The 24441-nt window shown below is 39.9% G+C and overlaps 2 protein-coding genes across 4 annotated transcripts in view; one reads left to right on the top strand and one right to left on the bottom strand.

The window, feature by feature from the left end:
* Positions 1–11853, bottom strand: part of PLAG1 (PLAG1 zinc finger) — a 46757-nt gene extending 34904 nt beyond the window's left edge. The window contains exon 1 of one of the 2 annotated variants that reach the window (XM_031052240.1): positions 11646–11853. The gene's annotated coding sequence lies outside the window, so the exon portion shown is untranslated. The remainder of the gene's footprint in view (positions 1–11645) is intronic. The other variant, XM_031052241.1, reaches the window with a different exon arrangement.
* Positions 11854–12037: 184 nt separating this feature from the next.
* Positions 12038–24441, top strand: CHCHD7 (coiled-coil-helix-coiled-coil-helix domain containing 7). 2 transcript variants are annotated; one of them, XM_034061778.1, is made up of 5 exons: positions 12038–12195; positions 14478–14627; positions 22579–22653; positions 23203–23301; positions 23838–24441. In XM_034061778.1, exons 3-5 carry the CDS (start codon positions 22603–22605, stop codon positions 23937–23939), a joined length of 252 nt encoding a protein of 83 aa, XP_033917669.1. In that variant the 5' UTR covers positions 12038–12195; positions 14478–14627; positions 22579–22602; the 3' UTR covers positions 23940–24441. The 2 variants fall into 2 exon arrangements, with proteins under 2 accessions (XP_033917669.1, XP_030908032.1); XM_031052172.2 differs by lacking the exon at positions 12038–12195 and adding an exon at positions 16830–16961 and having other exon boundaries at positions 14499–14627.

The following is a 24441-nucleotide window of genomic DNA, read 5'->3' as shown; positions in this document are numbered from 1 at the left end:
TGTTTTCCTAGGTACAATCCCCATTACCAGTAAGTCAACTCCATGTAATATTTACATTCAGGTTTTATAACCTACACTTCCAACACCGAACTAAAATACTCTGTGCTACTACATCAGTACCATACCACTTCTCTATGTATCACTTTTAATTCTAAATTCAAACTCACAAAACCAACACTCACTAACCTTAGAAAGCACTTTAGAATGCACTACCTGCATGTAGTAGAAAAATAAGGTGTTTGTACAGCTCACAGGAATAATTATGGCAAGGTCCTGAATACCTATGCGTGCCTAGGTACCTAACCTTTACACCACAAAAGAAAATATGGACATACATGGATAAAACAGGGTTTTTTTTTCTGTTTTCTTTTGATCAAGTTCTGATGGGTTTTTTTAACTGAAAATTACATTCTTCTAAAGGTAGGTTATGCGTTATTTTCATAAATATATTAATACAACACACATTCCCTCAGAGATCCAAGCCATTGCTAAACGAATCTCCCACGACAGATATCCATGTATTATTTACTTAGCTATAAAGCATCATCAGATTAGCATAGTAGGTGTTTGTCTTTGCTTTCTAGACATGTATATATTTTTCCAAGATCTTTAATAAAAGGATTTTTGTCCTTTTCAAACACTCTGACTTCATGTGTGGTTACACTGATTGCCCTTTCAGTTGACAGACTTGTAAAAATCATCCTGAAGTGCCCATTTCTGACAGTGGAAGAAAAAATGAACATGTCAGTGAGTGAAGGAAGGATCTTATTCCAAATAACTGATTTATTTGTTAAAGTCAGAGTAAAGCAGTTCCCTGTTTGCACAACAGAAAAAGACCAGTCCTTCACTGCAGGTCTAGCCCTTCCACATTTAGGACACTGCAGTTCCATCATTAAGCAGCATCCCCTGCTGAGAGGCACATGACTCTACTGTTCCATGATGTACCCTCAATGACAACAGTTTCCAAATAATGTTAAAAAAATTACTGGTTTCAACCTATAAAAATCCGAACCCTCACCAGCTTGATTCTTGACAACCTGAAAGATCAACCCTTTTCATGAACGCTACCTGACACAATCTCAAATACACCTTACAGTAAAGCAAAACACCAAGAAACAAACAGATGGGGAAGTACCACTCACTCCCTGAGAAACATTTCCACTTTAACACAGATTTCATTCTGAGACAGGCTTAAAATGTTAGCATTGCAGACTGCACAGTTCCTACTGTACATTTACTAATGACCCACCCAGAATTAGATAGATGGAAATGATGATATTTGGAAAGCATGAAGTAGAGGCTACATATACCCTGAAGGTCACAGTGAAAAGAACTATCAGCATCCAACTGGACTTTAACAAGCTTTGTCAGAGGGACCCAGGACATGCATTTTTATTGACTGTTCAATTTAAATTGTTCTGATTTATATCAAAGCACTGTTGAAGAGGCCAAGGAAACTTTCAAATAATCTGGTCGAGATCAGATAGGAAAACAAAGTCTGCATCTTCCATCTACAAATTCTGTAGTTCAGGTGATTTAAAAACTTTGCCAGCCACTGCAACATACTCAAAATATACCAAGAAATCGAATTCCTAAACAACTGATGAATGCAACAAGGCAGGGGAAAAAAAAAACAAAACAAGAAAACCCACGAACAAAAAAACATTTTTATCATCATATAACAAGTTTACAAATACCCAAAGCAAGAAGACAGAATACTCAGCTCTTCAGGCCCGATCTCTGCCATGCACAGGCAGGGAGTATACATATTTTTGACTACATAGTCTCACAGACAGACTCCCAAATACCAAAACACATCATGAATTAAGGAAATTGCTAACTAATAGTTCATTGATAAGAGGGATACAAATACATTATGATCTCCATCCACTAGACCTCTCAACCTTCCTACAAAGGCCTAAGTTACAAAAGATTTGGAGAGGGAGATACATGGATAAATAATCCTCAGATCATTGCTGGCAGGAAAAGTGGTAGTGAATTTTTATGTACATTGGGAAAGGAAGAATTAACAATGAAACTACCTCAATATCTCAATGAAACAAATGTGATTCAAGCACTACTGCAGGTAACAGTTACAGAGCACTTGCAACCCAACAGCAAATTTCTGCCTGCCTTTATGGCTTTTTGTTAAGCTACCTACATAAAACCTTAGTGCTAAAACTACCACCGAATATCAAACTACCTCCTTTACGATAAATGTTGGATGCTTAACAGAAAGGGTTATTTGACCTTAAACCACATTTTAACAACAAAAACTACGAAAGGAATAGGGAGAGGTTTAGGTCGTCTGTGAAATCCTTGAGGGTGTGCTCAGAGTTGACTTTCTAGTTCTTGATTCCTGTTAACTGGAACACACAGCACCAGTACTCTAGTACTTATTCAAATAAAACTTTGGGGAATTTGACCTGCTTAATGAAGAACTGTGGAGCTCATCTCAAGACAACTGAATGTATTATCAGTTTTGAGGCTGCAACATTCCTGTGCAGCCAAAATCACAAATTCTTATTATTTAAGTATTTTGAGATTGAGGGGCAGTGATTTAAGGCATTAGAGCCCCTTCCTGACCTTAGCTCCCTTTCCACTCAGGGCTTGAAGAAAGATCCAGTCTCCTTTTATGCTCAATATTTTTATTAGACAAACTGCAGAAAAACAGAAAGTAACAATACATATTTGACTTTGCCAAACGAAAGCACCTTTCTACTCCAACCAAATGAATGGGTAATCAAAGTAGTTAAAAACTGCTTTAAATGTACTTCCTTTTCAGCAAAAATATTTAAATATACTGAAGAATAAGAAGTTTGGTTTTACATGATGCATGGATAAAAAACTGTACTAGAAACCAAAATGTATTACTCAAGATGGACTTAACTTACATTCTCAAATATTCTCAAGTGGTCAAGTTTTCAAAAGTAAAATGATATATTACAGGGGAGACCTCTAAGCCTACTTCTCCCATCCTCTTCCTCCAAAACCCATTTCATAGCTTATCATTTCTGAAAGTGTAATCTAGATTTCTATTTGCCTTCTACAGCAATTGATGCTAGGAGTGTGTTTGAGTATTTCTTATGAGGAATAGCGATACCACATATTTGATTAACGCTACAAGGCTGCAAAACCTGACATCTTTTCCTCATAGGCTAGTTTAACATTCAGCCAGTTTGGGACTACTCTCATCATCTAAATACCATTATGTTTGAGTTTCCCATGTTATTCTACACACACTTTTTATACTTGTAGCATGATCAGCACACGCTAATTCCACAGTATCCATCAGCATGTTTTTTCTAGTATAAAAATTACCATGACCAACAGTTAATGAAATACAAATTCATTTTGAGGAAATGAAAGAGGTTCAAATAAGTGAAAGAACTGCTGGGATAAAGAACAAGTGTATCCAAAAGAAAAGAATACACACATCCAGCTAAGACAAAAAACCCTTTAAAATTACAACAGGGAAAACATTACATTTTACAAGTAATGAGAAATTAAATGAGCTTGATATAAATATTTCACATATACTTTTTAAAGCAATTTCACCACATATTAAAACCAGCCTGAATAATTAGGATAATTAACGTATTATGATTCCCGGTTAACTTTTTTAGTAACAAATAATGTAACTTTGCTGTTTAGGAACAGAGCTGATTTCACTGTACTGGTATGCTTATAACTGTACTTAAACACCATTTAAAATAGCATGTAGAAACACCATCCTTTGACACATGCAATAATATTTTTATTACTTTTTCTGAAACTGATTAAAATATAGCCATAAGCTATATATTTGTGCTGGGGTATAATTAGAAGTGGTAAGTCTAAACACAATCCCAGTATTCAAAAGAATTAAACAAAACTGTCAAATTACAGAGGAAAAAAATTCTACAGATTCTAATTAATTGGCATTTATTGTGATCAGCTATGTCTAAGCTCTTCTCTAAACTTCATGGTTCACCATTTCCTAGTGTCTTAGATGAAACAAATTCTGCATGTATTGACCACAGTAACTTCCAGTGAACAAAATAAGCTTGAGTAATGTCCATATTTAGCTTTTAAACACAGCATAAAACCCTGACAGGATTTTAAATTTGTTTTATTTTAGTTTAATACTCACTCTTCTTGAAGTACTTGTGAGGGTAAGAAAGCCAATAGCTGGTAGCTAGCACCACAAATTCACACCTTTGCAGTGTATCATCTTATGAAAACCTAAGAACAGCTGTAGGCAATTTCTACTTTTACATATATCTATACTTCCCTGTGGTAAATACAGTATTAAGGCTTGCATGTAAGCAGCTGTAGTAAATGAACAATTAGTACAAATGAAAATTCTACATGTGACAGTAAGAGTTTGAAGAAACTTAACATTTACAAACTTGTAAATGTTTTATTGCTAACTATACAGGCTTGATTGAAATTTAATAGTGAGCTGCCAGAACCTCTCTTTCTGCCTTTCCTTCAAACAGGTCTCTTAAAAAAAAAAAAAAACCAAAAAAAAACCCCAAACCAAAACAACAACAATAAAAAAACCAAACGACAACCAAGGAAAAAAAAATATCCTATTGCAAAGACATAATGTCGTCCCTAAACAGCCAGATGTTGCCTTAAAAGGGGTGTGTGTATAAATGTAATGTCCACGAGAAACACAGGTACCATGCAGTAGACAGTTCTATTAGAAGTGAGAAACACTTGGGACAGTAAATCTGATTTGCATACACATGGTCTTTCTGCTGCTCAAACATTTAGTGTAATAAGATCTCATTAATTCAGAATCAGATGATTTGCAGGGCTTTTTAGAGAACTCATTTAAAATCTGATATCCTGCAGTATACAAGCACATAATAAATGAACAGGGAAGATAAGTTTTCTGACATTCTTGGTTTTTGATTACTTGGCAATTCACAGTAAACATGCAGAAGACAAAATCAACCATCTACATCTTGTTTCATGAGAAATACTTCAGATTTGGCAGTCTTCAAAGCATAATGTGACCCACAGCCATAAAGAAAAGCTTTTAGGGTGAAAGTTAATGATACACAGCATCAGGCTTCCAGGTAAATTACCTGTACCATATGTAAGTCTACATGAAATCTGCATGGTGAAATGATATCAAATGAAGTATTTACATACTAGGGAAGAGATTAATGTTAGATTATTATTAGTTATTCTAACCTTGGTAAAAAAAAAAACAACTTTGACAAATAATTCCCTTTATACACTTTCTAATCTGATTTCTAGGGATATTCTCCATTAAGAGAGGAATTTAGCACATTAAGTGCAAAAGAAGATTATAGCAATTCAGTTCTCTATAACAGACACTTTCTGCATTTTTCCAAGTTCCTTTACATAGTTATTTCTTAATTGCATCTGATGGCAGTTCTAGGTTTTACTTTCCTGATTCCCATCTGACTTCTCAAAGCTGATTTGAGCTATTTTACTTCAGAGCTTTGAGTTACTGTTCCGTGTATTATAGCCACAGTTGTCTACATACATTTGTTTTATCTATCTCACTTTTTTGTTTAATACTAGTTCAGACATGTTTGTTGGGGGGATTGTGTTTTAGTCTTTTTTTAGTTTATTTGGTTTTGATCTTTCCTTTAAACAAATAAAATCAAACTATGCACACTGGGCCACATTCTACTTTCTTTGTGCCCTCTTGTAAGTTTATTTAAACCACCATAGTTGGACATGCATAAAATAGCCCATCCCTCTGGCCATGTATTTTAATGTATTTGACAAGGTATCTCTACACTCTGAACAGACAGTGAATTGGGAAAGGAACAAAAATTATTACAAAGGTGGCTATAATAGGAACTGATTTATTCCTTCAACATGAGAATAACTATATAAGCTTTCCTACTTTTTACTGTTAAGTATGTACTTATGCAGTGTTCTCAAAACTCTGCTATGTACAGTGGTTAATTTTAATGCCATGATCCTACAGTAACTGTTTACCAGAGATGCAGGGTCCACTTAAATATTAACAATTTTAATATATCCTATGAGAAGGCCCCATACTGTGTAACTATGATCACATAACTGTTTTTAAAAACATGTTACATCTTGTAAAAAATTTAAACCCCCATCTAATTCTATTCGTTTCTGCTAATTCATCCTTCTAAGATGAGACAGTAACAGGTGAACACTGATACTGAAGTAGACAAAAAACACTTTAACAAGCCAATCTGAATAAAAGTAAAACTGAACTTGCAGTAATGGTGACCAGTTCTGTTCAGTATCAGGCTTTTATAACTTGCTTACAATTAGAACTTTTCACATTTGATGTCTGGTGGACAAGAGTTCACTTAAAATGCGTTAGTAACTGCAATCTACTGAGTTTCAGATAAAGGGTCCCTATATTCCTTGAAAAATAAAAAATAAAATATAGGCAGCTGTATAAGTGATTATGTTGATAGTTAATTTATTTTTCACATTCAAATTACAAGTTCATACAATTTAAAAATTAATATAAATTCACTTTAATTCTATATGTGATTTTTTATTAACAGGAAAAAACCACAACCCTATGCTAAGAAGATCTTCAGAAAAATGAAAAAAAAAAATCCCTTACACTTCAGAAATTTTAACATTTTACTTTTGATCAATATGTTACTTTGTTCTAATATATGAACTATTTTGAAATAGTTTTTTAAGGCTACCTAAATGTTTGGTAATTGGTTAAAGATGGTTAACAGTTCAGTGGATAGACACTGCACATTTCTTTCAAAAGCAACCTAAGCTAAATCCTCACTAGTAGCAGGTATTTGGAGAGTATCTCTTTGAAAACAAGTGCTCTCTCACTTTGGTGGTGGTGGCTACTAGCTCCTTTTAACTCTACACTGATTTGAGAATGGTCTAATTGCTCTAACATATTTCACATTTTCCAGAGTATCTCCCTTTTGTAAAGAGATAAACTTGTTCAAGAACCCTCCCAAAAGGTACTTTCTGACAAAAACTGGTTTTAAATATCTAAGAGATACAAAAGTTAAAAAACTTATGCTTTAGACTCTGAAGTAAAACATCTTTTTTAACAAAATAACCATGAACAGTTACAAACAGCGGTTTATTTAAAACATGGGCAATGCCCTCTTTAACCCTTAATTTTAAAACACTTGCACTTCACTGAAAGGAGGAGACTTAAGGGCACCATTTTGACTGACTAGCTGCGGAGATGGACAACCATTAGAAATACCTGCACTTTGTATGCAGTGCCTTTTGGAATTACACAAACTTTTAAAAAGCTTCTTAATTTAAGTCTCAAAGTTCTATACTAGGAAACTCATTTTTCAGGATAATTATTAAATGAAAAGTACACACCAAGAGACACACTTGAACTAAGCATTCAAGAAAAGACGAATGCATGTCAGTTTAGATTTCTGTGTTTGCTGTACTGTTGTAGAATACCATAGTTATTAACTTTAAAGCATTATTGAATAGGATTGGTAAGTATCTAAAAGGGATTTTAATACATTTATAACTCCCCAGTTTACCTACAAAAAGTAGGGTAACTTTGGCAGCAACAGCCCATAATATTTGCTTCCCCAGATGTTTAGATTTTAAAAAATCTTGAAAAAATAATAATGAACGATGTATAGAATCAAAGCAACATATAATACACATTATCATCTTAACTCTCAGAAGAAACTTTGAGAGTTACTTCTGATTTTATTAAATACCACATCATTCTTGCAAGAATAATTCAGTTTTCTACAAAAAAGAGAGTAAGTTTGTAAAAAACAATCCTAAACAACATTTACCTTCTGCTATTATTATCCCCATCTGGATTATACCTTAAAATTAAACCCAGTTCAGGAGAGTATCAAATTCTGTGAGAACACCCTTTCCTCTTCCTCCTCCCTATGTCCTGAATTTTATACTATGGTTGGATACCCTGAATTTACTTTGTAATACATAACTGTAAGTCAAGAAAGATACTCCACAACATGTGCATCTGCCTTTTTTCAGCATTACAATATTAATGATTTAGAAGCTCTTAATTAGGTAAAAATGTAGTAGCACATTAAATACTTCATACTGATGGTCACAGACACAGTATTTGAAGAGTTCTTAAATACTGTTCTCAGTACCATTAACTAGTCTGTTAATAAAGTTAGTTCTGCACATCTTCTAGTATCTATCTACCCTGGTACATCAAAAACACCAACACATGGTGTGCTGCTATTAATTTATCAAATTTCTATGCATTTCAGGATAATGTTACTTCAATCAATAAAAAGAAGAGATCACTGCATGAAATATTTGGAGAGGAACTTTGAAGTATGAATTCTTTAAAACTATAAAAGAGATCTCTAAAGCATAAGAAACAGCTTTGAAAAAATTTTGAATTTCATTCCTTTATACAAACTGATTAATCTGTCTTCCTTAATGAGCCTTTTTTTCTAGCCTAAGAGTAGCTAATGTGATTTAATTTTCACAACTGTGAGTCACTGGAAAACTTTGAAATTTCTTCCAAAATCTCTAACCACAAGACTATCCCAGTCAACAACCACTATATAACAGCTTCTTCGGTCACACTTGCAGAAAAGGTACAGCCAATTTGGGAACACATGCTACTCAATACAGAGAGCTATCACAATTTGATACTCAACTTTCACAAGTTCAAAAAAAACTATTTGCTGAAATTGCCTCCCTGAAAGTTCAGTACTCCATCTTTCCTCTTGAGAACCACATACCTGTATTCAATTTTTAATCTAGAATTGAATACAAAGACTACAAAAACAAGGCACGTGTAAAAGAAACACCGTAACTCCGCATAAAGATATCAAATTGCCATGTTAAGAGGTGATGCAAGTTTCTTAAATAGAACATTTCAATAAAAATTAAAATACATAGAGAAAATCAAAGCAGTTCACATCATTATAGTCAAACATTTACAAGTTAAAAATTAAGCAAAAAAATTGTATCAGCCAGAACCCATGCTAAAATCATGCATGCACACACACATGCACACATATACATGAAACTATACCGCAGTTAGGATGATTTTTCTTTTTTAAAACAAAGCCAGAGGCAACTCTTCCAAGTGATGTTATAATTACACAGCTAAGGTGTACTTGTAAAAAGCCCCTACTCTGGCCAATTAAAACCTACAGTTATTTTCACTATTTTCCAAACCTTTTGGGACTGTTCAGAAAGTTTAAGTATAGAACAAGCTCCACAATACTTTTCAACAAACTCAGGTGTCCCCAACAAAACAGAACTTATTCAAAGTAAAAATAACTTACTTCACAACTTCTGCAAAATGTCTGTGAAACTGCCCTATGCACACAGGTCTCCTCCCTGGGCGTTCATAGCCAGCAGGACAGCACTAGATTTTAATATTAAACAACCTGAGACCATTTCATTTCTGCAACACCCATTCCAAGAAAAACGCTCTCCAAAACGCAGCATTTTAATTGACACACCAAGAAAACTCCCTTAAGACCTGCTACACACAAAAGAATTGCTTTGATCCAAACGAGTCTGCATGTTTTCTCCTGTTATCCTGCCTTAATTTATCAGACCAGGGCCGATTTGACACCTTTCCATTACAAAAATAAACAACGAACCATCCCTCTGCTAGAGGCATCACCTCTGCAGAGGTGATGATAACCCTAGGAAAAGAGAACCTGTCTCTTTAAAATGCCCTGCTATGTCCCTGATCCCACGTGGAACCAACATCAGCTGCACTTTCGCATTAACTTCAATATGAGGCGAGATGAGGCATCATTATTTTGCATAAATAAAACGAGGAGACTGCAGAACACATTCTTTGTAGGCGACAAACAGGTGAACTAAACGTGCCAGGGAAATCAGCAACCACCCGCAGAAGAGGTGCCCTGTGCCTGAGCCCTCTCTGCTTTCCCTATGGAGCATTACCTCAACCCCACACTACTCTGAAGAATTCAGTTTAAAGAGAGGAGGGAGCCACCAGGAAAACTGGAAATTCAAAGGCAACGAAAATGCACTTTATAAACCGGAAAGGTTTACTCTTTGCCTCACACATCCTAATTAGATCAGGAAAGTGACACTACAAAGGCATTACATTCCGGCCCGGGGAGGGACAAAAAAAAAAGAAAAAAAAAAAAAGAAAAAAATAAAGGGGGAGGGGGGTGATAAAAGAAAGAAAGAAAGAAGGAAAAAGAAAACAGAGGAAAAGAAAAGGGCCCCCACCTCCCCAAGCCCCTCAAACATACAAAAAAGCATTTTAAAGGGAAGTTATAAAACAGCACATATAGCATTTATCTTATCTAGAATCACTCCACATTACCCCCAAGTTATGCACTTTCTGCACTATCATCTCCCCCTACCTCTCTCTCCTGAAAGGGATTTTCACGTTTTCTCATTGTCGGTGGCGAGTTATAAGAGGCTTTTGCCTTTCCAAAGAATTCATCAACAAAAAAAAATAATAAATATTAACTCCTTGCTCCCTGAAACCTTAAAACGGTCTCGCGAAGACACGGGTTTTATTCTGTTACCTTGAGGAAGAAAAGGGGGAGCAGCCCCGATTTTTAGGTATTTTTTGGCATTTTTTTCTGATTTTTATTTTGTTATATGCCTCAGTTCTCCCTCCATTTTGGTTGTTTATGATACTGACAACAAGCTGTCCCTGCTCTCTCTCTCTCTCTCTCTCTCTCTCTCCGGATCTCTCCTGCTTTCAGTTAGCAAACCCCCCTCCCCAGTGCAACACGCCTCAGCACTTACTTGGGTCCACACTTTTCGCTAAACACACACCGATGGGGAAGGGAAAAGCTTCTGGGCCACTCGGAGGGGGAGAGCAGGCAAATTCGTTTCTTTATTACGAAAAAAAAAACTTTTGTCCAAAAAACGACGGGAAAGGGGAACCGAGTGCCCCAAAGTCACTCCGGATCCCCCCAAAGACGCAGCCGCCAGGTCCGGGGGACACCCCACGGGTAGCCGGGTCCACGGGGAAAATTTCTGTGCGAAATTCGTCCGGTTTGATGCGGGGGGCGAATTTATATTAATTTTTTCCCTCATTTTTCGGCACCGCGGTCTCTAATGTCTTCCGCTCCCTCTCGCCGCTCTAGCCGCTGTCATTGCATTCACAGCACAGGCTCCGGAGAGGCGAGGAGGGGAGGGGGCGGCCGCGCAGCTCCTGCTCCTGCCCCATTGCCGCGGCCCCGGCCCAAGCCCCGGCCCGCCGCGGGGGTCGGCGGCGGCGGGCACCCCGCGCCCTCCTGCCGTCCCCCGGGCAGACCGCTGCCTCGCCCGCTCGCTCGCGAACCAACATAGCGCCGCGGGGAGGGAGGGAGGGGAGGAGTGGAGGAAACTCCTGAGAGAGGGCTTTTTTTTCCTGAAAATCATCTCTTTTTTTCCCTCCGAGGGAGGGGAAGGGGGGGGGCACCGCTCGCCTCAGCTCCCCACCCCAGCTCTTCCCCTCCGGGGAAGTCCGACCCGGGGCGGTGGGGGGCTGCGGGAGATGGGGGGGGGTTGGGGGGGGGAAGAGAGGAATAGAAGGGAGGGATGGTTAACACAAACTTTTCCTCACTGCTCGCTGCTCCTCTCTCCTCTCCCCCCTCCTTCTCCTCCTCCCCTTTCATAATTTAAATAACCCTGATATTTCTCTGCTAAACCCCGGCGCCTGCCCCCCAAACCCGCAGCAGACTCACCGCGGGAGCCTCAGCATCCCCTCTGCGCCCCGTTTCCACCCTTTACAGTGTTCTCCGATTTTTCTGTAATTTTTTCCCCATATTTCGGGCTGGACGCGGCGGGCCTGGAAATTGTTTGCTTTCCCGTCTTTCCAGCAGCCATTGTAGTGTATGCGCTGCGGTGCAGCCCAGCCTGCCGCACACGCCGCGCCCACACCGCCCGCCGCCCACACGCACCGCGGGTTGGACACCTCCCCCAGTCAGTCAGGGCCGCAGCCGCGCCCCGCAGCCGGCGCCTGCGGCCCGCGCCGCCAGCCCCGTTGGTGGAAGGAGGCGCCGCTCAAGGCCGGGGCGGGCCCGTCGCCTCCGCTATTGGCGGACGGGCGCTGCCACTCAGCGCCGCCGGGGCGTGGGCGGCGGCGGCGCTGGGCCGGGGGGAGCAGCGAGGCCGGGAGCGGGGTAGGCTGCGCCCGTACTTAAGCGGGCTGCCCGAGCCGCTGACGTCTTTCGAATTGGAGACGAGCTGCCCCCCTCCCGTCCCGGGCTCCCGTGGACACGGCCGGGGACCGAGGTGAGTGCCGCCACAGCCGACCCGCGCTGCCCGCCCGTCCGCCTTCCTACCATGCCTGCGGCCGGCCGCCGCTTCACCTTCCCCGTCAGGAGCAGGGGAAGGCTCGCTCGCCTTCTCGCCTGGGCCCGGCGGCGGGGCCCGGGCACCGCTTGCTGGCGGCAGGTGGTGCTGAGAGGAGGCTGCGCGCGCGCGTCGGCCGTTGGGGCACCGGTGGCCGTTGGGGCAACGGCCGATCCCCGCGCGAGGCGGGCGGAGGGCCCCGGGGCCGGGTGTGAGGGGAAGGACTACCTGGCTCCTCCAGACACCCCCCCCATCGGCGAGGCAGGGGCTGGGTGGTGGGCGCCGGCTGTGGCCGTCCCGTTGGCGGCTTGCCTGCACCTGACTTGCCCCCTAGCTCTCGTCTAGAGGCTGATCTGCCGGCTCAGCATTGCCGAGCGTCCGGAGCCACCGGCAGCCCCCTCCCGCTCCCCGCACGTCCGCTGTAATAGCGATAAAAGCGGTGAGGTTTTTTATACGGGCTTCGCTTCGGGGTTTAAGTTTTAATGAGTTGGGCTGTATTGCAGCGTAATTAGCAATTTTGTATGTATATATGCGTTTAGAAAAACTCAAACACTTTTCAATGGGAGGGAGCCTACAGAAAAATATCCTGATGGTTTATGAACTGAAAAAGCCCTAGGGCTAAAGAGTGCTAGCAACAAATTCATTTCTCTGTGGTATAGTTTACAACTGTTAATGTGTTAAAGCATAATTAAGAACTGTGGCATAGACAAGCCCTTGGTTGTGGTTGGGTTCAGACCTGCAGTCTGCAAGCAGGAAGGGAAGCCTGTGCATGGGCAAGGGCTGGAGGGGAAGGCTTGCTTCCTGCCCAACTGCTCATTCAATCACACTGCAGCGTTTCAGCGTGACCTGTCTGCCCTTCTGGCTGATAATGTTTCAAACCCTGAAGTACTTCTGGGCGGAGGAGGGAGGAACACGCACAGGAGTGGTCAGACCTCTTTGGTAGCACTAAGTATGTGTAAGCTTTTGCCTACTTCGAACTAAGCAGCTTCGTGAGAACCTGAACTGCCTGTTCACTAAGTAGCTATTTAATCTATTGTGTGCATTGTTCCTTAAGCTGGGCATGGTTGCAGACCGGTAGTGTAATCAAATTGAAAATGTTAATTGCAGCTTGTATAATGAACACTGATGATGATACAACTTATGACTCACAAATAGCCTTATAGAGAGTAAGGCTGAAGTCAGTCTAGTACCGCACACCTTGAGGCATGTCTACTTAGGTGGTACTTGCACCTCTAGTATTAGAGTTACAACACAGCACAAACCAATCTCTGCAAACATTGTGTCTGCCCTACTGACTTAGATAAGCCACTGTGATATGCTGCCTTTGTTTTCTACTAATCCTCCCCTCCGTGGAAGTCTTGAGATGATGCTACTGTGTTCTACCTGTGTGTGCTTCCACTTGAGTTGGAAGTGCCAGATCAAACATCCTCTTGCACCCACAAAAACCCAAATGTTTGCCTGATTTATAAATTTAGATTAAACACTGGGTAGCTCTCAAAAGGAGGTGGATGGGTTTCCTGATGCAGTTCTTTAAAAGGCCTATTTGTAGAAAATGAGCATGTAGAATGAAAAAAAAAAAAACCAACCAATATTTCAAGCACCAAGAAAGAATACTTGTACAAGGTGCAAAATCTAAGTGTTAGTCACCTGGAATACCTTACTCTTACTGAAAGAAGAACCTTTATCTTGAGACCAAGCCATTAGGCTTTATCTGACATAACTTCACTATTTTGGAAGAGTATGACCGCACACACTTAAGAGAAACCTGTCTGCAAGTAAGGACCTTCCCTCCTGATAGGGCATGTTATACAATAAGTTAGAACTCGAGTACGTCGGCAGCCTTGCATCTGTTTCTGTAAGTTGCTTATAAGCAGGGGCATCCCTAATGGCAAAATATGATAACTTGAATGAAGAACCACGCATGTAGCTCACAGGTATTAACAGTTAATAATACTAAGCTCAAAGGTAAACAGCTGTAAGAGTCCTGATTGATACTAGCCCATAGACTATAGTTGTAACCCTAACCCAAGTGCACAACAGGATAAGAAAACCACAAATTATGTAACTTACTGAATTGTGTGATTGTATCTTTTCAGTAAAATTATATCAAGATAAGAAGTACGTATAAAAGAACCCCTAAGATTTACTGTTCTTTGGACATGTCTCTGGAGGTTTGAACATGTGCTCCTGGTGTCAGTAAAGGCTTGTGCTTTACTTTACAGTGTGTACTGTGGAGTGATTGACTCAAGTTGGCAAGCCAGGCTGTGAGACCTTCTGGGCTGGGGACCCTCAGGGTGCCCCTGGAGAATTCTCTGGAGAGACTTCCTGGTTTCCGTTGGATCATCACAGGAACGGGCAAGACCCTGAGACAGGTACACAACTTCAAAGCACTGCCTTACTTTGAAGGAAATTCTCAGTTTGTGATTTATGGCTATCCATAAGTTATATGCTGGGTGTTGCAGCACTGACCTGCTAGCGGTACACAGGTGTTGTTGTTTGTGTGGATTGCAAGTTAAAGTCCTGGTTGGATTCCAGGCTATAGTCCTGATTTGGCATCTATGTAGATAGAGGTTGGAATTTGTGCAGTCCTAGCTACTGTTATCAGTTTCCTAATTTATTATGTATGGATATGTTTTAAGCCTTTGAATTTGGTACCCTGTATCTATTGAATAATGTCTGTCTCATAGTAAATGTTACTCTGCCTAGTCTGTCTTTAAGATGTGACTAAATGTATGTTAAAGAATCCATAGAGGGTGTTGCTGTAGAATTGGTAGGATTATCAGTTTGCATTTAGTGTTCACCCATTTTTGTGTGTTATCTGTAATCTATGCATTTTTGGGGAAATTTGACAGGCGGGAAGGGCAACCTGGTTATGGAATCCAATTAGAAATAGTTCTTGTTCCAGCAAATGCTGAACTCTCTAGTGTACTATAACTGCATTGTATGGAAGGAGTGAATGTATGCGAGAGACGTGCAGTTAGGTACAAAGTGAGTGTGGAGTTCTGATCTGCTGTGTAGTTCTCCCACGAGGGAAACAAAGATGAACAAAGCAAAAGTAACATGGAGTGAGTGCACAAGTAACACAAGCAAGTGCAAATGGGAAACCAGGAAAGTAAAAATTTAATACTAAAAGTCCACTGGGATGTATCTTAACACACGGGAAGGAAATGGGGCGTCCCCTAGGAGGAAGCATGAGCAAAAAGACCTTGATAAAATATTGTAACCAGTGGTGGCCATTGCATAAATTGGAAGGGGGAGAAAAATGGCCAGAAAATGGATCCTTAAACTGTGGTATGATGTTACAGTCAATGCTTCTCTTATGAAGGGAAGGAAGGTGGCATAAAGTCATGTATGGAGATATATTTTCACACTCTGAGACCATCCAGAGTGGCAGAAAGACTGTGGGATAAGCATTGCACCAAATTCTGTTTGTATTAACACTAGAAAAAGAATAAAAAGCGGGGAGAAGTTGAAGTGGTGCTGCTCATCATGCATCCTATAGAAGGACAGAGGTGGGGCCTGGGGAAATGCTAGAAGGTTTTTTAGTCCCAGGGAAACTGCAGAAAAAAGTATTAACTCCTCCCCCTTTCCCAGAGCATGGGAGGTGAAAGGAGAGGAGAAAGCAGCAAAACTCCCTGTCACCATCCTTTTTGCAGCTAAGTGGGAGAACGCTGGCCAAGTTGTGAGCTTGATCGGCTCTGCCCATATTGAAAGATAAAGGTGTGATGCAACCCCCCCTTAGGGAAGCTGAGGGACCTGTGAGGCTAAAGGTTAATTTCTCCATGGGAGACTTAGGAAGTTGGAAACCAATAGCAAGGACTTATAGAGAAGATCCCACAGGCATGGTAAAGAAATTTACCATCTTCACTAAAGCCCTAGACCCTGATTGGGATGATAATGATTTAAGGTTAGACACACTGCAACTGAGACAATAACGAAAGGAAGAAGTCAGGTTGAACAATCACTCGTGCAACCATTGCAGTCTTGGGAAATAAATTATCAGGGAGATGGAAGAACTTGTGTTGCATAGAAAGAATCCTTTTGGGGTCATAACACAAGGGCTCCTAGTAATAGGGTACGGGCTAATCAGTGTGCTTTTTGTAAACAGGAAAGGCACTGGAAAAGGCAGTGTCCCAGATTGAGAAGGGAGGAGGGGTACCTCCCATGCCTTACTCAATTAGAATAGGGGGAACTGGAGCATCAAACCCCAGACAATCCCCTGGTTGTAATGAAGCTGGGGAAAGAAGACACAAATGTAGAATTTGTGGTACACACCAGAGCTACGTTTTCTGTGTTAGATCAACAGTTAGCTTTGATTGATAGTGAATCTTTAAATGTGATTAGGGTGAAAGGCCAACAACAGAAGGTACCGTACATGCAACCTCTCTGATATAAAATGGGTGAAATGGTAGGAATGTACATATTTTTATATATGCTGCACACCCCAAAATTGTTATTAGGAAAGGATCTGTTTAAAAAAGTTAGAAGTGGAGATCAAGTTTAAAAATTATGAAATACAAATGAAAGCTAAAGATGACCAATTAATGGAAGTGTTAAGTTTACCTCTAATCCAGCCGCAGGTAACAAAGCAGGTCCCCTTGGATATCTTGGATCAAGTCCATCCAGGAGTGTGGGCTGATGAAACACCAGTTAAGGCAAAGCATGCCAAACTGATCCAAGTAAGGCTGAAGTCTGGGACCCAACTGGTAAGAATCAAACGATCCCCACTCAAACTAGAAGATAAGAAATTAAACCTGTGATAGATTTTTTTTTTTTTCTCAAATTTGGCCTTTTACTAGAACGTGAATCCAAATATAACACCCTAATTTTGCCAATCTGGAAACCAGATGGGAAAAGCTATCCATTACTGCAAGACCTAAGAGCTGTCAATAAAATAGTAGACCTTCATCCCATAGTGGCCAACCCTTATACTTTGTTAACTGAGAGAGTCCCGTTTGGTTTACTGTTTTAGACTTAAAAGGTGCACTCTTCTGCCTGCCCTTGGATCCAGAGAGCCAAGAATTATTTGCTTTTGAATGGGAAAATCTTGAGTCAGGTCAGAAATCCCAACTCACCTGGAACGTGTTACCCCAAGGCTTCAAAAATAGCCCAATGTTATCTGGAAACCAACTGGCAAATGATCTTGAGGACCAGACGGCACCCACTGGGGAAGGAGTTTTGCTCCAATATGTAGATGAGCTGTTGACAGCCACCAAAACCTTAAACAGCTGCAGGGAATGAGACAATAAGCCTGTTAAATTTTCTCAGACTTAAAGGGTATAAGGTGTCTCAGCAAGAGGCACAAATAACAAATCAAGAAGTCACCTGTATGGGCTATAAGGTCTCAGGGGGCAGTGGAAATTAGGACAAGAATGCCAAGAAACAAATTGCCAAACTCCTCATCCCAGGACGTCTAAGCAGCTTCGGATGTTTCTCAAGATGAGAGGTTGGTGTCTACTCTGCATCTGTAATTATGGTATATTAGTAAAACCCCTATACCAGTTGCTACAAACAGAAACAAGGGAATTACAGTGGACTGGGGAAACAAAATGAGCATTTAATGAATTGAAGGAATTAATGAGGGCCCTAGCCCTCAGACTCCAGATGTCACCAAGCCATTTTGGTTATTTCCAATGAGAGACAAGGCATAGCCATAGGTTCTAGCTCAAAATATAGAACCCTATAAAAGAGCTGTAGCTTACTTCTCAAAGCAACTAGATGAGGTAAGCAAAGGATGGCCTGGATACTCATGGGCAGTGACAGCTGTTCTAAACATCCAGGAAGCTCGAAAATTCACTGTGTAAAAAAAAAAAATTGACTGTCCTGATACCACATACGTATCTGCAGTACTGGATCAGAAGGGGTGGCACTGGCTGTCTCTCTCTGGGTTCCTTAAGTACCAAACAGTATTGGTAGAACAAGGTGATGTAGACAAAGTCACTACTAATATTGTCAACCCAACCACAGCAATCAGGGAGCCAGTAACTCATGACTACCTAGAAACCATTGAAGCCACTTACTCAGGCTGGCCTGATTTAAAAGAACACTTGTCGGAAATAGAAACCTGGTTCACTAATGGAAGCAGCTTTTTTAAAAATGGAGTTCAGAAAGCAGGATATGCTGTAACCGCTACTCAGAGCTATTGAAGCCTGAGCCCTCCCAGCAGAAGCATTAGTGCAAAAAGCCAAAATGATTGCTTTAACAAGAGCACTAGAATTAGCCAACAGAAGAGACATTAATATTTGGACAGGCTCAAAATATGCATCTGGAGTAGTGCACGCCCATGGGGCTGTGTGGAAAGAGCATAGGCTTTTGATGTCTCACAGAAAACTCATCAAGTACTCTGTGAAAATGCTGAGGCTTCTTGAAGCTATAAAGTTACTGAATTGAGTGGCAGTGATGCACCGCAGAGGACACCAAGGGGTGACACAGATCAGGATAAAGAGAACCGACTGGTGAATCTAGAGGCAAAGAGCAGCAGAAGAAGTAGTAAACCTACTGCCCGTAATATTACATGGAAAGATAGGAAGTGTTACTTCTAAGATTTCTTATTCAAAAGATTTAAAACTAGCTTAGGATTTAAAGGCACAACTTACAAATAAAATTTGTGTTCGTCCTGAAGGACAAATACTAGTGCCAGAACAAATATTATGGAAAATAGTTCAAGAAGAAGATAATAAGACACACTGGGGAGAAGCTACCCTATATAGTAGTTTAAATAGACAAATAGTGGAATGTAACCTGTACACCACAGTAACACAAATAACAAAACAATGCAAACTCTGTCTCTGTAATAATCTCCAGACTACTAATGAACCCAATTTAAGGACAATTGGGAAGATCAGTGTCCCTGGACAACAGTGGCATATTGATTTCTCTGAACTACCCAGAAAAGGGGGGTACAGGTACTTTTTAGTACTAACAGATACCTTCTCTGGCTGGCTGGAAGCCTTTCCAACCTGGAGCTACAAAGATCGAGAATTAACCAAAGTGCTCCTTAATGAAATAACCCCCAGATTTGGAGTACCAGCAACCGTATCTTTAGAGATACTTGGTTTTGTGAACAAGTTGTACAGCAAATCAGTCAGATAGTATGAATTGATTGGCAGTTACAGTTAGTTAACTAATTTAAACTGCAGTCAAGCATTACCTCTAGCCTTGTTGCGGATAAGGGTTAGACTGGCATTAAAAGAGAAACTAAGCCCTTTTGAAATGCTTTATGTATGACTATATATTGTACAACATCAAGGGGAAGACTTAGGCTGGCATCTCAACCATAAAATTGGAGATTTATCTTTTATTAACCAAAGCCTTGTAGGATGGGGAGCCTGGATTCAGTCTAGAATACCCTGTAGTAGACACAGAATAGACTTGATGGGATGGTTCAGATCAGGAATGGGAGTTTTAAACTCTGTTGATCAAGAAGTCTTAGTAAATAAATTAAGCAGTCACCTCAGAGCTAGGAAATGCAGAAATTCCACTCAGATCATCTCACCTGACCATTGCCCAAACAGCAGTTGGTAAGTGATCTTACAACAGTGTTAGCAGAACACACCTCCCAGGACCTATATCACATTATTAATTTTATAGGGAATTTGCAAGGATATCTGTCTCTAGCTTTAGGCTGGATTCAGTCACAACTTTTGTTACAAGGGCTATTATTAGGGAAGGAGAAACAGGACTTTTGCCACAAGAAGTACTAACAAGTATTGTTAAAAATAGTATTGATTTTGAGAAAACATCAAGCATGGTGGAAAATAGTGAATTTCACATATAACCCATTTCAGAGGGAAATTACCACTTCTGTATTGACAATTGAACATGCCAAAGTATTAGACATATTTCCTGTATTTGTCTCTAGAGACATTGTAGTCAGACCAATGGGACATAATATATGGGCAAAATTTAAGACCCAAAATTGACAAACTATAAGCATAGAGGCTTGTACTCTGAGAGAACAGTTAGGGTTCATCTGTGGAAATGCTATAACTGAAAATGAGGATCTCTGTCTCTATACTGAAGGCAGCACTTGCATTTTCAAAATGATCCCTGTCATTCATGCAAGCTCCCAAATATATTATATTGAAAATGGATGTTATTGCATAAGAACTGCATGTGAGAATATAAGAATTTATAGCTGTATTGACGAAACAAGTGCTACCAACTTTTCTGTATGCAATTTCACCAAAATCATTGGATGTGATTTTAATTACACCATCCCTGGAACTACTAATCAACTAATACAGATAACTATATGGTATACCACGATATATCTCTCCTACAAATTGGAATGAAATAGAAATCTCATTCTTTTCAAAGAAGATGTTGCATCACCCAGACCTCGAGAAGATGATACATAAGGTCAATGAAACTTCCTTGTGAACAGTGTGGACTGTTAAGTGCAATGTAGAAGAAATTAAATAAATCATCACCATCATTAAGACAACTGGAGACACCACTGGTGCAAAATTTTCTTGGGAGGGACAAAATTGCAATCTCCCATGGCAATTCAACTTCTTAATTTTCTGGTCCACCCCAATCTTATGCTGACTGTGGCCTTATTAACCATTGTTAATTTGTAGATATGGTGGAAAGTTCGTACGGTAGCTCAACAAGTGTACATACTATGGACTGCACAAAAGAATCTGCACAATTTTGTAGAAAAGGGGGGATTGAGACCAAGCCATTAGGCCTTATTTGACATAACTACTATTTAGGAAGAGTATGACCACGCATGTTCAATACAAGCCCATCTGCAAGTAAGCACCTGTCCTCCTGGTATAGAATGGTAATACAGTAAGTTAGAACTCTGGTACATAGACAGCCTTGCCTCTGCTTTTGTAAGTTGCTTGTAAGCAGGGACATCCCTAATGGCAAAATATGATAAAAAACTTGAATGAAGAACCAAGCACGTAGCTTGCAGGTATTAGCAGTTAATCATACTATGCTCAAAGGTAAACAGCTGTAAGAATCCTAATTAATACTAACACAGTAGGCTAAGAAAACCGCAAGTTATGTAACTTAACCAAATTGTATGAATGTATCTTTTAGGAAAATTGTATCAAGATGAAAAGTAGGTATAAAAGAATCCCTAAGATTTACTGTTCTTTAGACATGTATTTGGAGGTTTGAACCCCCATGTGCTCCTGGTACCAATAAAGGCTTGTGCTTTACAACGTATACTGTGGAGTGGTTTCTTTGAATCAATCTAAAACATTGTTTTCTGTCTATGAGCTAGTAAGAGCAGAATTTGCCCTTTCTTGTGTGTCTTTTGGTTTTGTTTTTTTTGTGGGGTATTTTGTTGTTTATTTATTTTGTTTGCTAGTATCAAGCAAAGCTGGCTTTTTACTGCAGATTTGCAATTATGAGTCTCTTATGTGAACAGAAACAGGTTTAAGGTAGAATTAGCAGCAGTGTTTTTAGGAAAGCCCCAGTAAGATCAAGCAAGGATGTTCTTCAGCAGTTTCCTTGATCAGCTGTACTTTAATTGGCTGCAAAGACAGTCATCTGGTCAACATTATTTTTTGTTAGATTTTGTGTTTGTTTGGAACAAGTACCTGCATGGCCATATGTGTGCCTGAGGCAATGTATAGGAAGTTATAAAGGGAATGAGGGTCTGCTGTTCATATTGATGTCATCATCTCGGATCAGTTTAGGTTCTTGGCACTGAACTCTGTCTCAAGCTTACAGTTCCTAGAGTCAGTATTAAACTATTAAACTGGTGAAAAATAGGATTCAAACTGTCAGTGTAAGTGGGTCTGGTCCCTGCTTGCAGTGAAACCATTTTTTTTTTCTGTTAAAAAAGCTCTGACACTGCAGCCCAGGAGGTGATTGGGCACTTGTTACATCTTGTTACACTTTGTTACTTGTATCAGGAAGATACAGGTGTGATCTAGCAAAGGAGTAGCCACCAATCTGGACAAGTTTACTTGTATGTTGCTCCCACACATTTATTGAAGTGTCTCCAGTGTGTTGGCTGTGAGCAGCTTCTGTGGAGTTGTTTCTACTAGACAAGATCACTTCCTCAATGATATGACAGGCTGGTGTGAGAGTCACTGCCGTGGCTCTATTCTCTGCAGGAATTTGTTCGGGAATAAACAGTCTTGGTGACAGGCTAAACTTGTTTGAGTTGTCTTGCTGCTAGTGCTTTTGAAGTAACATTTTGCAAAAGAAGTGTGGTGGTGGTAGTTTGTTGTTTTCTTTTTTTTTTAAGACAACCAAACTGTATGTTATTAGAGGGCCTTTATTACATGCTGAAGCCCAGACTTAATCCTGATTTGCTGTTGAAAGTGGATACTTAACCTGTTTCTTTTCTGTTTCTAGCCAAGGTACAAGTGTCTGTCCAGAATGTCCAGGCATGCGCAACTTAGAGACCATGATGTAAATCCATGTTTAGTGGTAAGATGATGAAATTGGGATTTCTGTTTGTATGTTTTAAAGTTAAATAATACAATTTCTAGAGTTTTTTTTTATGGGTAGCACTCTCACACTGGCATTTTGCACTAAGAGTTTCTTAAAGAGTCTGAAGGTGAGAAAATCATGCATTATACTAAGTGTGCAATAACAAGTAATTCCTCATAAATAGGAATAATACAGCTGATAACAATTTTTTCAATTTTCTGTCCTTAAAACCAGAGCCTGAAATCCTGGTTAGACAAGCTTGGTTGATTTTTAAAAGTCTTTTGCGGGTTATACCAAGCATCTTTGCAAACAGCTATTCTATGGACTCTATCCTTACTATTTAAAGAGCACTAATGTGTGTTATCTTAAAATGAAGTCATTGCTTGGACTCACTGATTATTCTTTATGATAGATGTTCCTCTGCTCTCTTTGATAGTATTTCATCTGAGAAGCTGCCTCCTATCTTTGTTCTGGGACTTGTTAGAATTGTTAGACTTTGAGTACATTAACTTCCGTCAGCCCTGAACTATGTTTTCCCTAATAAAGGAAACAGATGCCTCTAATAAATGTATGGATGACAACAACTATAATAAGGATAAGTGTACTGCTTATTTTTTGAAGTACAGAAACTGCAGAAGATTCTGGGTAAGCACAGTAAATTTTCTGAATTTTACTGTTTGCCTTGCTTTAAGTACGTTACTTCTGACACACTGCTTTTTGAACTCTGCAGACTAAGTGCTGACTGCTGCTGTTTTTATGGTGACTTGCAGGTCTAGATAGTCTCAGTATGTATTGCTGAAAGAGTTAAGCAGGTGCACATCAAAGTACTTGGTTCTCTTAAATTTACCCTCTTGCATTATGAGTAAGTATTCTTGCAGTACCTGATAATGTTTCCCTCTGAATTTGCGTCAGTTGTTTCTAGTAATAAGTTTTGTTTTAAATGGATGTAATGGAAAAAAAATCTGAAGTAAGTTTCCATTTTTCCATTGTTTTGGGTCATGTTTACTTAAACCTAAGATAAAGCTTAGGAAGTGTTAATTCTTATTTGGTGTCATTATTTCCTTCTATATTTCCTTATATATTGATATATAAAGAATACTTCTATTAAAGGATCTTATTCAGAGCCCCAGGGTAGAGACTTCTGAGAAATTGGTGTTCTCATGGTCATTTTTTATTTTCAGCATGCCGTTATGATGCAAAGGAGAAGAAATGGAGTGAAACCAGAGATGCCCTCAGCAGAAGAGAGAAAGAAAATGTTGGAATCGATGGGAAAGCCCTACTGACTAGAAACTTGTGTTTCTTGACTGTTTTCACCATACATACGAAGATTTACGAGCAGCAAGTTTACCTTTCGTGAACTGGACTTTACAGTTGCCATATCTTGGATTAAAATAAGCTCCTAAATTTGGAAATGTGTGAGCTTTCTAGGATAAAACTTACTGTCTTTATTCATACTCCCTTTCTTGGGAACCTGGCCCCTCACTGGAAGACAGAGTATTGACACAAATTACATCTAGGTACTTTGGAAGTAGAAACTAACTTGCTCTGAAATGCTAAATATAAAATTAATGGGAGTCACAGAAAATCTCTTTGAAAGGAGAGAGCTGGTGAGTGTTGCTGTGTAGTTCTAATGATGGAGCAGGTTAAGAGACTGGTATGTGCAATGTGTTTCTGGTATCCAGCTATTCTGCCTAGTAGTGCATATTTACTGTGTGTGATCTTACTGCTGTTTTCACAAGTTGTATTCTGTGTTCCCAGTTTAATAAGACCATTCATGAACTAAAA

The sequence above is a fragment of the Melopsittacus undulatus genome, chromosome 1, assembly GCF_012275295.1.
Source record: "Melopsittacus undulatus isolate bMelUnd1 chromosome 1, bMelUnd1.mat.Z, whole genome shotgun sequence".
In the NCBI taxonomy this organism is placed as follows: Eukaryota; Metazoa; Chordata; class Aves; order Psittaciformes; family Psittaculidae; genus Melopsittacus; species Melopsittacus undulatus.
This window is presented reverse-complemented; position numbering and strand designations above follow the sequence as displayed.